The sequence below is a fragment of the Geotrypetes seraphini genome, chromosome 8, assembly GCF_902459505.1.
Source record: "Geotrypetes seraphini chromosome 8, aGeoSer1.1, whole genome shotgun sequence".
NCBI lineage: Eukaryota > Metazoa > Chordata > Amphibia > Gymnophiona > Dermophiidae > Geotrypetes > Geotrypetes seraphini.
Genome location: NC_047091.1, coordinates 130,379,338 through 130,395,738, shown reverse-complemented (window position 1 = coordinate 130,395,738; position 16,401 = coordinate 130,379,338). Strand labels below are relative to the sequence as shown.

The 16,401-nt window shown below is 42.4% G+C and overlaps 1 protein-coding gene across 6 annotated transcripts in view; it reads right to left on the bottom strand.

Moving 5' to 3' along the window:
* Positions 1-16,401, bottom strand: part of DEPDC5 (DEP domain containing 5, GATOR1 subcomplex subunit) — a 123,865-nt gene that overhangs the window by 88,559 nt on the left and 18,905 nt on the right. For 5 of the 6 annotated variants that reach the window (XM_033956668.1, XM_033956669.1, XM_033956671.1 and 2 more), the window contains exons 9-10: positions 11,528-11,589; positions 3,930-3,999 (exon numbers count right to left, since the gene is read on the bottom strand). In XM_033956668.1, the coding sequence (XP_033812559.1) occupies positions 3,930-3,999; positions 11,528-11,589 (132 nt within the window). The remainder of the gene's footprint in view (positions 1-3,929; positions 4,000-11,527; positions 11,590-16,401) is intronic. The other variant, XM_033956673.1, reaches the window with a different exon arrangement.

Genomic DNA, 16,401 nt, shown 5'->3' with positions numbered 1-16,401 from the left:
TGAGATATACATGGCAGTTTCTAGCTACAAAATAACCACCTATATACCATCATACCTTATTTAGAAAGCTGTTTCCCTAGCATCCCTCTACACTGGCACAGATGGGTAGTATGCCTACCACCAAATGGAGACTGAGAACTAAATGAATTGCGCAGTCCCCTGGAAGCCAGTCTGTTCTTAGTCTCAGCAGATGGTAGCAGTGGTAAGCCTGTGCAGTCTATCCCTGGGGGATTTGTATTGAGATAGTTTTTTTTGTGGTGATAGTTTAGGAAAAAAAGAAAAGAAAACCTCTCTTTTTGTTGGATTTGGTCCTGGCTGATGGTCCTGTCTTTGGGGTAAAAATAAATCAAAACTGAAAGTTTGAGTGCCTTGGCTGCACTTCTTGTTTCTTAGCAGACAGTCGGCCTTGAGTGCCTGAGGGATCTGCCTATTCCAAGCACTAAGTGGGTGAAAAAATAAAGGACTTACACAGTTTGGTGCCAAATCTATGTAAAGAGGCAGTGTTCAGCTTATTCCTCACAGGAGTGATAATTCTTGTATTTTTTGCCAGTGCTAGTTGTTGTCTTCTTTGAGTTTTCTGTTTCCCTGTTGGGAAGAATGAGTGCACAGCATCAGAAGCACTGTGACACATGAAGTGTCGTGCTGTGGATACCACAGGGCAGTGTTCTTTTTGTGCCAGCCAGAACCCTTCGACTCTTCAAGCAACGTCTTCGGGGTCAGGGTTGGTGCTTCCCTCGAGTTCTTGGGCAGTGAGGCAGTGGGTGGGTGTGCCAAGGGAGAGCATGCTGTGGCAGCAGCTCCGATTTCAGCAGGAACCACTGCCATTTTGAATTCCGCAGCAGTGATTGAGGCCCATCTGCTTTTGGAACCAATGCATTCCTCCCTTCTGCCTCAGAACGAGCCGATGCAGCCAGACTTTTTCAGGGTAGATTTTTCCTCCAATTTTGTCCTTACAATGTATAAAGCATGTTGTCTGAAGAAGTCTGATGGGCCTCTTCAACAGTCCTGGGGGGGGGGGGGGGGCTGCGGGAGGCCTCTCCCACTTTGTCTCAGAAATGGAGACGCTTGGACTGGGAGGAAGAAGATCTCCTTGATGGGGAGGTTGGGGCAGATAGCGACTGGAGGATAGAGGATCTTGACCCTCTAAGCCGCAAATTTCCCTCTCATGAAGTAGAATACATGGAAGAACTGCCTCCTGGGGAAGATTCTTCAGCGATGCAGATCTTTAATTGGGAAGAATTACAGGAGATTATTGCACAAGTTTCTTCAATTCTGAAGTTTGAAGAGGCAACCAAAGAGGTTCCCCGTATAGTTGACCCCCTTTTGAAAGGAATCTGGAAGTCCTCTTGCTCTTTTCTTATGCACCAGTACATTATTCAGGCACAGTGGAATGCTCCAGATGCTCTGTCCTGAATTGCTTGGTCCATGTTCCATTTGTACCCTATTGCTGACCAGGACAGAAAGCCATTGAAGCCACCGATGGTGGATGCAGTTGTCTCAGCCATCAGCAAGAAGAATATCATTCCAGTTGACAGTGGCACTGCTCATGAGATCCCCAGGAGCGCTGGATGGAGGCATTATTGAAAAAGAGAGCTTTGATGTGGTGGCACTGGCGGTGCAAGCTGCCTTTGTGGAGATTTATTTGCTAGGGCTTGTTTTTGCTGGGCAGAGCGCTTGCTACACAGAGACTCAGATGATTGGTTGAACAGAAATCAGGTAAGATTGAGATGGGCTCCTCCTTTCTGTCAGATGATTTATATGATCTGTTCCGTGCCTCTTCTAAATCTATGGCTCTTAGTGTGGTTGTCCATCGAGTGTTGTAGCTTCAGGACTGGTCAGCAGATATGGCCTTGAAATATATGCTTAGTAAGTTTCGATTTAAAAGGTTCCCTTCTTTTTGGGGAGGAGCTTGATAAGCTGGTCAAGAGTGAGTGAAACTATGGTCCCTCGTCTTAAGATAGGCGTTGTTCTTCTTTCAGGAGTGCTTCTGGTAGAGGGAGATTTTGTGAAGCTGATGGAAGATCCTCTTAGCCTCCTTATCTGAGAAGATCTGTTGATTTAGGGGCTGTTACGGATGGAAGATCCAGTTCAAGTCTTGCTTATGGCTTGGCTCTTGAGAGGGCGCCTTTGAGTAAAAAGGGATATTTCAGCGAAGTTGTTGCGACTTTTTTTTTGCCTTCAAAGAAACAGTCCACTTTGTTGGCATATGTCTGGGTGGCATATTTTTGAGAGTTGGTGTGCTGTTTGTCAGATTAAGGAGACAATGGAGTCTGCTTATTTGCTGCAAGGCAGGAGGGTTCCGTCACTATTGAGGGCTCATTCTACTAGAGCTCAGGCAACTTCTTGGGCAGAGCATTCCTTGGTATTACCTTTTCATATTTGTAAGGTGGCAGTTTGGTCTTCAATTCATTCTTTTGTCTGTCATTACAGGCTGGATGTGTTCACACATCAGGATGCCGTCTTCGGGGCATGGGTTCTGGAGGCAGGTTTGTGAAGGTCCCACTCTTGATGGCCACTGCTTTGGTACTGCCCATCTGTGCCTGTCCAGAGGGATGCTATGGAAGGAGAAATTAGGTCTTACCTGCTAATTTACTTTACTTTAATCCCTCTAGATTAGCACAGAGCCCCACCCGTATCTGATCTGCAAGGAGTTTGGTTAATTAGCAATTTCTTAGGCATAAAGAAGAGAGTTTAATTGGTTATTGATACAAAAAATAAAAAGCCCAACAGACTCTGATTCTGTTTTTTTGACATGAATAGTAATCACACCTAAAGGCAGTGCTTGTGATAACACGTCATCAACGATAGCTAGTCTTTTGGCTGTATGCATTTTCGCAAGGTTGCCCAGACTGTTCTGGTCTTGACCAGGATTAGGTAGCAGCAACATAAGTACAGTGAGAGAATTTGCTTTGTTTTCTTTCCTTCATCTTGGGAGGTTTTATTTCTGCTTGGCTATTCGTTAACTGACTTCTAAGGGACTGCACAGTCCATTAATAGCTCAAGTTGAAGCTCAGAAGTTCTCAAGTCTCCATCTGCTGATAGCAGTGCATAATATCCATCTGTGCCGGTCTAGAGGGACTAAAGGAGAGTAAATTAGCAGGTAAGACCTAATTTCTCCTTATTTCAACATTGCACCAAACCTACCTGGGCAGCATAACAGGGTAGATCCTTTTTTTGGTATTATTATTATTGTTTACACCCAATATTCTAGTCCCTCTCACTTACAAATTCAGGAGTTTCACAATAATCTAAACAGCTACCAACACAAATACGGCTGTTACCTGAATATAAGAAAAGCCATGCTGAGTGAGACCAAGGCCCACTGAGCACAGCACTCTGTCTCAGACAGTAGACAGTCTGGTCACAAGTATCTGGAAGATCCCAAAAATAGATCCATTTTTCATAGCTTATTTCAAGGGATATACAATGGCTCTCCCAAGTGTATTTGGCTAATCATTAATGAACTTTTCCTCCAGGATACCTGCCCATCTGGCCTCTCAGATATCTCAGGCCTTTCTCAAGGCTACCATACTTGCAGAACCAATCCACTCAATAAGACTGCCAGACTGATTCAGGTACTTTAGTGCTTGCATTCCTGCTTGGACCTCTAGCCTGCCAGACAAGCCCAGATACTAACCTTTCATACTCTTTTTACTGTCTTGCAACTTTGGATCCTCAATGCTTATTTCATATGTTCTTGCTACACTAAAGTTACTACAAAACAGGAATCACCCAGCTTGGTGAAGCTGGTGTCCTAAACAGTATTAGGAAACAGAAAGGAAGAAGGTACAGATGAGAAGTAGGAAGTGAGTGGCAAGCAGAGGATGAGAGACATGAGAAAAAGAAACAGCTACAAGCAAGAAAGAAGGAAAAAGATGGTGAACAAGATTCAGGCTCAGCAAGGGAGGAAGGAGCAGCATACATCTTACCTATGCTCTTAGCATCATAGAATGTTCTAGAAAAGAGAACGACTGTCACTTCATGGCTACAGTTCTTTTCCTGACAGAGAAAAGTAAAAACAGACTTATCAGTGCAACACAAACCTTGTAATTCTTCCAAGCATGGAAATGAGCATGGAAATGAAGGGCAGTTGAAAAGCATTGTTACTTACCTGTAGCAGATATTCTCCGAGGACAGCAGGTATATATTCTCACATGTGGTTGATATCACCCTTGGAACCCGGCATGGACAGTCAAAAAGTATACTGTCACTTTTAAACTTTAAGACCACCCATACCATGTGCGTGCTGGTGCCTTCCTACCCAATGTCAGCTCACTGAACCATCAGTTCAGTAACAAAGCTAAGAAGCCAACTAGGGGAGGTGGGAGAGTTATGAGAATATATGGCTACTGTCCTCAGAGAACACCAGCTACAGGTGAGTAATTAAACTTTCTCCAAGGACAAGAAGGCATTATATTCTCACATGTGTAACTCCCAAGCTGCCAGGATCATGCCCCTTGGAAGAGGATTATTGACAACTACCATGAGCCTGGCAAAAACAAAAGGGTTGGAGGAAGTTGGCATTTAAGTGGAGAATACATTTTGTAGAAAAGCTTGGCCAAACTGACTATCCCGTCTGGAATAATTCTTCAAACAGTAGTGGGTTGTGAAGGTATGAATTGAGAACTAGGTGGCTGCTTTACAGATGTTCTCAATTGGAGTGGAACGTAGATGAGCTACTGAAGTCACCATTGCTCAAACTTTATGTGCAGTGTCATGGACATCAAGCGTCAGTTCAGCTCAAGCATCTCCACAGTCCACCAGCCATGTGGAGATAGTTCTCTTGGTGACAGGAACTTCAAGTTTGTTATGACTGAATGACGGGAACCGCTGTGTAAAAGTTCTGTTAGGTTTGATCCGATCCAAGTAATAAGCAAGAGCAATTGATTCATTGGTTCGAGAATTCTGCCTGTATTGTAATAATTCTCTGTGGGCATATTTAGCTCTTAAATATGCTTTATGGACCACTTTCTTTGAATATCCTCATTGGTAAAATCACTGCTTCATACCTCTTGCCTGTATCCAGTATTCGTCCAAATTTACAGCAATGGTTCAAACCAGCAAGATTTCTTTTTTGGATATTAAAATTATAAAACAACAGAACACGCTAGTGACATCTATTTACAGAAAAAATACAGACAGGAACAATCTGCTCCGGTTTTATAGTTTCCATCCTTATAGAGTCAAGACAAGTTTGCCCATCAGCCAGTTTTTTTGCGCTTGAGAAGAATCTGCCACTCAGACGAATATTAGATACAGGCAAGAGGTATGAAGCAGCGATTTTACAAATGGGGATATCCGAAGGAAGTGGTCCATAAAGAGCTAAATATGCCCACAGAGAATTGTTATTACAATACAGGCAGAATTCTCGAACCAATGAATCAATCGCTTTTGTTCAATGGTATTCCACCCTCGCCCTCAGTATCAACCATATAGTTTTAAATATTGGCATATAGTTCAATAGTTATAGTGGTGGACAAGCCAATTTTTTCTTATAGACGGGATAGAAATAAAGGGGGAGTGGTTAATCATAGCTTTCTGAAAGCACTTTTACAGAGAATTCAGGGTTATCATTCCCAATGTGGACAGTGTCATGGTGTGCATTCACTATGACAGATGAAACTTGGAAACACCCCATGACAGGCAAAGTTTACTATTTAAATAAGATAATAAATTGCAATACCGTGAATGTAATTTATGTAATACAATGTCCCTGCTCAAAATTATAAATAGGGTGGACTACAAGAGCTATCAAAATAAGGCTGAATGAACATAAATCCAGAATACATACCCTAACGGAATCCGCCCCATTAAATCGCCACTGAAAACTTATGGGGCATTCATTGCAAGATCTAAAATGGAGAATTTTAGACTCCATTACAGTTGGGTGGGAGGGAGGTAATACTGAAAGAAATTTAAATATCAAAGAACTGCGATGGATGTTTGAACTTGGCTCGATGATGCCGGAAGGTCTTTTTTTTTAATGATTTTTATTGATAAAGCAGCCAATAAAATAGCATGAAACAAAAATCAGGCTACAATAAGACTCCTCCGCAAGGCAAACAGTGCATGAATAGTAATGAGAATACAAAACAGGATAACAGCAAATGCAAAGACTATCTGAAAAAAATCTATGTCGATGGTCCTCCAGTAAGGGGGAAAGGACCCCATTAATATAGGCATGAAAAGGACAAAAAGGAGTTACCTGCCCAAAAACTAACCAGGGCTGCTATAATATTTTTAAAACTCAAACCCCCATACTCACCCCTAACCAGCCCATCAGACACCACCATCCATATCAAAACACACAATCCACACCAAATGCACCCCAGGCACACCGCACGCACACATCAGTAATTCTGGATTGAGAGCAGACAAACAATGCTAACCCTTGGGGTCTGAGAACAGGATGAAGGCATGACTTCAGGTACCGCTGTATCAGCCGCTTTCTGGAAAGCCTGCCACAAGGAAACATAGTGCCTCTTATCACTAGTCAGAGCAGAGTGATAGGTCTATATCTCAAAAGTAGCTACCTCCCGCATTTTCTGTAGCCACTGTTGGAAGGAAGCCAGTTTCAACTCCACCCAGTGTTGCAACAGGAGCGCAGTACATAAAAATTTCTGAAGAGGCAAAGTAAACTCTCCTTGAAGAAGCTCCCCCTGATCTCCCAAAAGCAATAAGCCATAATCCCGGGGGCACCTGTCGCCCAACCAAAGTGTCAAGAAAGGGGAGAACGATCTAGTAAAAATTAAGCAGGTATCTGTTAAGAATATAAGAAACGCCTTCACCGGATCAGACCTAGGTCCATCTAGTCCGGCGATCCGCACACGCGGAGGCCCATTTAGATACTCCTTTTTGGAGACACGGATTTCCCGTATCCCTCAATATGATTTGCAAGAAGGTGTGCATCCAACTTGCGCTTGAAACCCAGAACAGTAGTCTCCGCCACAACCTCCTCTGGGAGAGCATTCCAAGCGCCCACCACTCGTTGTGTGAAACAGAACTTCCTGACATTTGTTCTGAACCTGCAGCCACTCAGTTTCAGGCTATGACCTCTTGTCCGTGTCACATCTGAAAACGTTAGTAATGCTGCTTCCTGGTCTATTTTGTCAAATCCTTTTAATATTTTAAAAGTCTCTATCAAATCCCCTCGCAGTCTTCTCTTTTCGAGGGTGAATAGTCCCAGTTTTCTGAGGCATTCTTTGTAGCTCAAATTTTCCAAACCTTTGACTAGTTTCGTGGCTCGCCTCTGCACCCTCTCCAGCAAAGTTATATCCTTCTTAAGGTATGGAGACCAGTGTTGGGCACAGTATTCTAAGTGTGGTCTGACCATTGCTCTATAAAGAGGCATTATGACTTCTTCCGATCTACTCGTGATCCCCTTCTTAATCATGCCCAACATCCTGTTTGCTTTCTTCGCCGCCGCCACGCATTGAGCCAATGGCTTTAGGGTTCTGTCTATCAGTACCCCCAAATCCCTTTCTTGTTCGCATTTGGCTAATGTCACCCCCAACATCCTATATTCATTTCTTTGTTATTCTTTCCCAGATGCATCACCTTGCATTTGTCTATGTTAAAATTCATCTGCCACTTTGTCGCCCACGTTTCCAGCTGGTTCAGATCCTTCTGAAGATCCTCGCAGGATCTGAACCAGCTGGAAACGTGGGTGACAAAGTGGCAGATGAATTTTAACATAGACAAATGCAAGGTGATGCATCTGGGAAAGAATAACAAAGAACATGAATATAGGATGTTGGGGGTGACATTAGCCAAATGCGAACAAGAAAGGGATTTGGGGGTACTGATAGACAGAACCCTAAAGCCATCGGCTCAATGTGTGGTGGCGGCGAAGAAAGCAAACAGGATGTTGGGCATGATTAAGAAGGGGATCACGAGTAGATCGGAAGAAGCCATTTGTGTCACGTGACCTTCCATTTTTTTATTATTTTTTAGAATTGTATTTAAGCCAATTGTTGTCTGTCTCCCATTTTCTTAAATGTACTATTGTAATTAGTATTAATTGTTATAATTGTCTGACTTTTTATTTTAACCTAACATTTAACTTATGTAAATCGCATTGGATTTGGATTATGCGATTAAATCAAATATTTTAAATAAACTTGAAACTTGAAGCCAAATAGCCGTATGAGTACATTCCAAGAACATGAGTACCACTGTGCCCGCAGCCTTCTGGCAATAGGAGCAGACTACATCATCCCAAAAGCCCATAACCTGACCCCTGGTTTTAGAGATGTAAGCATGATGCAGAATTTTAAATTGCATTTCTCTAAGGTCTGTAGACCCAACCAAGAGAAAAAGGTTAGCAAAAAGGTCCATAAATTGGGTGCTAGTATACTCAACCGCCAAGTCACGAGACTACAAATTAACTACCCTAGCTAAATATGGTGCGGGAAGGGCATTCTTAAGGACCCAGTACCAGGTAGCTAATGTCTTCATTAGGGTCCATTGCTCCCCACCCACTGACACACTATGGAAGAATAATAATGTTGTATCTACAAATAGACCCAGAACTGTGTGACAGGGAGCTCCCAACGGGACTGTGAGATTGTTCTGTGCCTTAAGTAGGTCTGGGGAGGGCCAGCTTATTTACCTGGACAGGTAGATTTTGGTGAAATGAGCAAACATAAAATAAAAAATTCAGCCATTACACTTTCTCACATTGCACCAGGATTCACTAGTTAGAAAAACCTGTTGATAAATAAGGCCTAATCCAAGAGCAGGTGAGAATGTGTTATTAGCGGCTATATATAAATATATGAAACTAGAAAATATTGGATAAGCCAGAATATAATAATCAGAGAGACAAAAGCAAAAGATGGGAATCTAACATATTGATTTAACACATGTGCTATGTGCTTGAGGAACAGGAAGGCAGACTGGGACATTAGTGTGATTGATAAGCACCATAGCAAATTTACCCCAGATGGCAAAGCTTAAGTTTTATAAGGTTTCTTTGTTCTGATGTATGTCCAGCCTGGACTAGGCTGGTCCTCAGGGAAGTTATGGCAGACAGGAGTTGGCCTCTGACCTGGTTGCCTCACATTCCAAGGGGCCCTGATTTTACAGTGAGAAAGTCAAATCGAATCCACATGTGTATCATTGTATGTATATATCCAGAATTAAGTTTTAGTAAGTCAGTAAGTCATTAAAACTACACAATAGGAATTTACTTATGTAGCTATAGGTAACAAGTGTAGATTAGAATATATTTTACTTTGATTTCATATATTTGAAATCTGAAGAAATTCTGAGAGGATAACATCTGGGATTTAACCTCTGACCTTAAGCAACTTTTTCTACTCTGTGAAACTCTGATGGGAGGGGGGTTAATCCCTCCTTCTCTCCTCTAGTTTTAGTTAGACAAAGGGACATGGATTTCTCAGCACAGAGAAGATCGTAACAGGAAGGGATTTAAAAGATGTATGTGTGCATTAGTCTTTGTGAGTACATTACAATATCTGTCTATGTATTTCTTCTTTATAAAACATGTAAGCTTAATATGAGAATGTAACTTTTTAGGTATAAGAATGTAACATTTTAGAAATGCTTTTGTGACACGCCCATATGAAGGTATAGAAGCAAGCCTTATATGGAAGCAAATAATGTGGACCAGTTAGATTGTAGCGAAGGAATGCCGTCATTTAGGATATATATGGATGTGTAACTGGTAGAATGTTGGAATTCATTACTAGCAAGGCCAGCTTTTGGCTTCGGTAATAATTCTCATGATGCAAATAACCTTATGATAAATCATTTTTGATAATGAATAAATAATAATCTTGCTTTTGGAAAACATTTGCATCATTTCATTATTCTTGTGCATTTTTACACACCTAGGGCAAAGCTAGCAGCTTACTGCTGCTCAAGAGTGTGCTTGTGTCCAATTACCCTGCTTAACTGCAACTGTGAAAAAGTAGGGAAAACTCCCATACTCCCCTCAGAAAGATGCCACAGACTGCCACAGCCACAAAACTCCCACAATTGGAACCCTGAAGTGCCCAGCCCTGGGGAAAAGTCTGCATTCCCCACCAAAGGCAAGAGAGGAGATGCCTGAGGGGAGCGTTGCTACTTTTTCTTCCTCCACCACCACCATGCTTGGTGAAGGAGTCAAGAATTGAAATCGAGGGCTAGCCCCCGATAAGGCCCTCGGCTGCACAAGCAATAAAGATAGGAAGGAATGGGGGGGAGGGGCGCAACACGCCTTCATCCAACCTGTTGGGAAGAATTTATAGCATCCTGTGATGCCCTCATGCACCAAACGCATCAACGATGCCACATTGTACAATCGAAGATCCAGTAGGTTCAATCCCCCAATCCGTTTGTCCAAAGTCAAGGTAGCGAAACTAATCCTGGCTGCTTTGTTACGCCAAAGAAAGGAGAGGAGGATTGATTTAAAGGCCATTCATCTTTAGTAATAATCCACAAGGGGAGAGTCTGCAACGGATATAGGATTTTGGGGAGGAGGATCATTTGAAACAAAGCTACCCGGCCCCAGAGGGTAAGCAGAAGGTCCTTCCATTTTATACATAGAGTACGTATAGCCTCAATATGATGAAGAACATTGTACTGGTACATGATTTCAGGATGGATACTCAGGCAGACCCCCAGATAACACATCGGCTTCTGAACTGGTGGTATCGGAAGATCAACATGCCAGATCTCCTGCTTGCTAGAAGCCAAGGGTAATAGTTCAGATTTGGCACAATTAACTCGGAGGCTAGATAAATTCCAGAAGTCCTGTAAGTGCATGTGGGAGTGTTCCAAATCTAACAGGATATGCCGGAAGGTCTTAATGAAACCTCTGATTGGATGACCATAGTGGAGTAACAATCCCCTTTCAGCACATGTAGCTTTGGAGGTGTGTTCCGGTTCTACAGATTCTATTGATTATGTTAGATAGTGACGTCTAAGAGGTTGCCCTATTTCTATGCAACTGAAGGATGCCGTGGCCATCTTGAATTGGCAACGGCAGCCTTGTAAAAGTAACAAAGTATGAATAGACGGTAAGAGCTATAATTTCGCTATAACTATGAGTTTATCTACTAGTGATAAGTGTTAAACTAGTTATTTGGTTGAATTTCAGAATTCCCCAACCCTGAGGAAGAAAGTGAAATGCGTCAGTGAGGGGACAATGGATTATATAAGTTAAGTGAAAGGAACTTAATGATTCTCACTTTTAAGTATTTATAATAAGAATAGTTATTTAATACACATTGGAGATAAAAAGCAAAAAACAAAAAAGTGAAAACCACAAGTATCTGGACTGATGAGAAACAATAGACTATTTCTAGAGTGCTACTACATGTACACAGAGCTGTACAGTCACAAAGGAGACAGTCCCTGCTCGAATGAGCTTACAAACTAAACAATCAAGGCTTTACCAAAAACGAAGGTGGGAGAGAGCAGATCAATGAACTACCACAGAAAGGGAGTTCTACTTCATATGAAGAGACTCCACAATCCAGTGCCAGAAGATGCAAGAGAGAGCAGCTCATGCAGGACTCACCTTCCATTTGCTGAAAAGATCTGCCAGGAAACCATTTACTGCTTTCTCAAAGTACAAGTCACCTGCAAAGAACAGAACTATCAGGATCTGCTGCAGGCCCAAAGTCAAATGCATTACCCCCACAACATTCTTCTAAACACAAGAGAGAGGAACATATCAGCTTCAGTGTCCACTGATTGGTGGGGGGGAGTGGAGGATTTAAGTATTTGTCAGGAGTAAGGTATGCAACTAGCTATGTCCAATGATGGAGAAAGAATGAGGAAATGTGTGGTTGGAACACATGCAAGAGTGCTTTAAAACAACTCTGTGGCATACTACAGGGGTAGTAGAACACCTTTTTGAGTGGAGAAACCAAACAATAGCCCTGACCCCAAGCTCTCTAGTTGCCGATTTGTTGGACAAAAGGTCAAATTTAGTTTTATCTGGTAATTTCTTTTTCTTGAGTCTTATTAGACAAGTAGGTTTAAGCTCTCCCGCTAACAGAGACAAATTCCTCGTGCTCCACCCCTTCCCCTATAAGGGTGGTACAGGCACAGCTTCAGACAGAGCTGTCTAACACAGCTCTAAAAACATATTTGCCTATGATCTTCGAGCAACAGACTTGGGGAAAAAACATCAGAAAGAGCCAAAATGTGAAGCAAAGAAATCATGCTCAAAAGGAGGAATACAACTGTCACCAAATCCAATTCTATGGCCACCACAAGGTCTATACAATAGAACACAACAAACATTTACAATCAACTACATTCCTACAAAAACATCCATTGTGGATTACCAACAAACTAGACAAATCCAGAAATTACAATACTCATAAAAACATTAAGTTAACAATATACTGTATAAAAGATTAACCTCAATATTCACTCCCCCCTCCCAAAAAGAAAAAAAGAGGTTTTCAATTCCTTCTGAAATTGCATAGAATGAGGTTCCAACCAAACTTGTGGAGGCAAAGCAGTCCAACACAAAGGACATAGGAGTAAAATCAAAGAGAACATTTACTATCACCGATGGAAAAGATAACCATTGGGACTCTTAGGGCCCTTCTTAAAAAACCACAGATAGCAAGTCCCACATGGCAAAGGCGACACAGTCCATTCAATTCCAAAAGCTGCATTGCATATGCTGCGCCAAAACTCACTACTGGGGCTTTGCAAAAAGGGCCATTAATTCTTATAGACATTCTAGAATGATATATAAAAAGTAATTTAGACTAGGCTGCACATTTAATGTTATTAACACAATTAACATGTTAAATGTTTTAACATGAGGTAAAAATTTTACCGCATATTATTGCAGGTCTTTCTCCCTCACCCACAACAACCCAGCATTACTCCAATTCTTGGGCTCACCTGGGATGCAGAGACCAGCTGCTTAGTCCTGGATTGGTCCTGCTGCTATAGGAAGAGGCAGCTGCCACCTTGAAGTGCTTTCAGGTGGCGTGGGGAAGGCAGAGCCATGCAACCATCACCAAGAAGTACAAGTCTGTGACATTTTTGGTCCAGGGCAAGGCAGGAAAGGTTCTAAACAACAGCACTGGGTCTCAGAAGAGGTGGCCTGATTGATGGAAGGCTGCAGCTCTGCATTTTTTCTCCTTCTTTCCACATCTCTCGGTTCTCTGGCCTTGTCTTTAGTGGTGCAGGCATGCTGCTTCTTTCATCACCAAAAGCTTTTCCCTAGAGCACCCTACCCAGAAACAGAAGATCTGTCAGAGGAGGTGGGACATTAGAGAGAGAGAGGCTTTCGGCAGTGAAAGAAGCAGCATGCCACAAAACTAAAGACAAGATCAGAGAGCCGAAAGGGGCAGGAAGGAGCAGAGTGAGAGAATACAGAATGCGTAACGTGAGGGGAGAAAGTTCAGGAGTACAGGAAGATTTGCCACAAGAAAGAGGGAAAGGTGCAGACAGTGGTGGCGATATTTGAAAGGGCAAGATACTGGAAATAGGGATGAAAAAACAAGGGAGATTGTGACATGGGAGGGAAGAAATGGTGTGGTATAACGGGGAGAGAAGAGGGAAGGGAACGGGAGATAAGAACATAAGATTTGCCGCTGCTGCCCAGCAATCCACTCACAGGGCAGCCCTATTTGAGTCTAGCCTTACTTGCATATGTTCTGTTCCAGTAGGAACTTATCCAACCTTGTCTTGAATCCCTGAAGGGTGCTTTCCCCTATAACAGCCTCTGGGAGACCTCCACCACTCTCTGGGTGAAGAAGAACTTCCTTACGTTTGTACGGAATCTTTTCCCTTCTAACTTTAGCGAGTGTCCTCTCGTTCTTTTCACCTTGGAGAGGGTGAACAATCTCTATCTCTACTAAGTCAATTCCCTTCAATATCTTGAATGTTTCAATCATGTCCCCTCTCAGTCTTCTCTTTTCAAGGGAGAAGAGGCCCAGATTCTCTAACCTCTCCTTGTACGGCAACTCCACCAGCCCCATAACCATTTTTGTTGCTCTTCTCTGGACCCTTTCGAGTAGTATTATGCCCTTTTTCATGTACGGCGACCAGTGTTGGACGCAGTATTCCAGGTGGGGGCGTACCACGGTCCGGTATAACAGCATGTTAACCTTTTTCAGATCTGTTCGTGATTCCATTCTGTTCGCCCTTTTCGCCGCCGCCACACATTGCACAGACGGTTTCATTGACTTGTCTACAAGTGGTCCCAAGTCTCTTTCCTGGGGACTCTCTCCGAGTATAGCACCGGACATCCTGTATTCGTGCATATGATTTTTGTTACTGACATGCATCACCTTGCACTTATTCACGTTGAACCTCATTTGCCATTTCGCGGCCCATTCCTCAAGTGTATCTATGTCTCTTTGTAGGTCTTCGCAATCACTACTCTGAATAACTTTGTATCATCCGCAAATTTAATCACCTCACTCGTCGTGCCAATTTCTAGGTCGTTTATAAATATGTTGAAGAGCACAGGCCCAAGCACCAAACCCTGCGGCACTCCACTCGTGACACTTTTCCAGTCCGAGTATTGTCCATTCACTCCCACTCTCTGTTTCCTATCCACCAACCAGTTTTTAATCCATGTGAGCATATCACCCTCGATTCCATGGCTCGCAATTTTTCAAAGTAGACATTCATGCGGAATCTTGTCAAACACCTTCTGAAAATCTAGATATACGATGTCAACCGGGTCACCCTTGTCTATCTGCCCATTTACTCCTTTGAAGAAGTGCAATAAGTTTGTCAAGTAAGATCTTCCTTTGCTGAAGCCATGCTGGCTGGTCCTCATCAGTTTGTGTCAGTCAAGGTGATCGACGATGCGGTCCTTTATCAGCTCCTCTACCATCTTTCCCGGTACCAAAGTCAGACTCACCGGTCTGTAGTTTTCCAGATCTCCCTTCAAACCTTTCTTGAAGATCAGCATAACATTTGCCACTTTCCAGTCTTCTGGAATCTTTCCCGATTTCATCGACAGATTTGCTATTAGTTGGAGCAGTTCAACTATAACCCCTTTCAGTTCCTTGATTACCTTCGAGTGGATAACGTCCGGTCCCGGGGATTTATCATTTTTAAGCTTCTCAATCTGTTTGCATACCTCCTCTAGACTGACCGTTGTCCCTGTCAGTTTCCCGTCTTCATTTCCTGTGTATAGCCTCTCGGCTTCTGGTATATTAGATATATCCTCTTCGGTAAATACAGACGCAAAAAACGTGTTCAGTTTCTCAGCGAGGAGGAAATGATGATGCCCATTGGATGGAGGGGAAGGGAAGAGATGGAAACTAGACAGATTTGAAAAGGAGGAAGAAAAGTTGATTGTGAAAGATGAATACAGGGCAGGAAGTGAAGGAGAAAAAAAAAAGAGAAAGAATGAATAGACAGGAGAGTTCCGAGCACAGGAAAGCAGAACCAGAGACATGAAATGTAGTGATCAGAAAGATAAAAATCATCAGACAAGGGTAAGATAAATGATTTTTTTTTTAGTTTAATAAAGGGAGTAATGGGATTTTATATACCACCTTTCCTTGAGACAATCAAATTGAAATGTGTCAGTTTTGAGAATTTACACTATACAGAAGGAAATGTGAGGGGGTGCTTTATGCAATTAATTAAGTGTGTGATGCAGTGGTTAGAGCTACAGCCTTAACACCCTGAGGTTGTAGGTTCAAATCCCTCGCTGCTCCTTGTGACCTTGGGAAAGTCACTTAATCCCCTAGTTGCCCCAGGAACACTAGATAAGAGTTTGAGCCCACTGGGACAGATAGGGAAATATGATAAAGTACCTGAATGTAAACCACTTAGGATATAAATGGTATATAAATAAATAAAAATAAATAATATACACCCCTAATTTAGATAAGTAATAAATTACAAAGAATTCTATAAATTATCCTTTTTGACCTCCATCACTAGCTGAGTAACAATTTTTTGAAGCATCTGTGGCCTTTTTTTTGCTTCATTTGCAAGCATACAAAAGATTACAATAATCCATCTGTACTATGAGCCTTGAAATGCTCAAGCAAAATTTTCCTAACATGAGTCCAGGACTCCCAATATCCTTAAGAGTTAGGCTCTGAGGTGAGGAGTGAATTAGTGGTATGAATTAGTGGTAGGTATATGCTGCCTTAGCACCCTGAGATTGTGGGATCAAATCCAAGTGCTGCTCCTTGTAACCCTGGGCAAGTCACTTAATCTTCCATTGCCCCAGGTATAAAATAAGTACCTGTATGTACTTACTCTGAATGTGTAACCACCAAAAGGTAGTATACAAGTCCCATTCCTCTTTCCTCTAGTAGCCCTTTCTATTTCTGTTGTCTTTTTTCTGTACCAAAACTTTTGGGAGGGTCCTGGACTGGTCTGGTAAAATTGAAGAAAATTAGCAGTTAAGAATAAATCTCATCTTCCTTACCAGCCCAGTCCAGA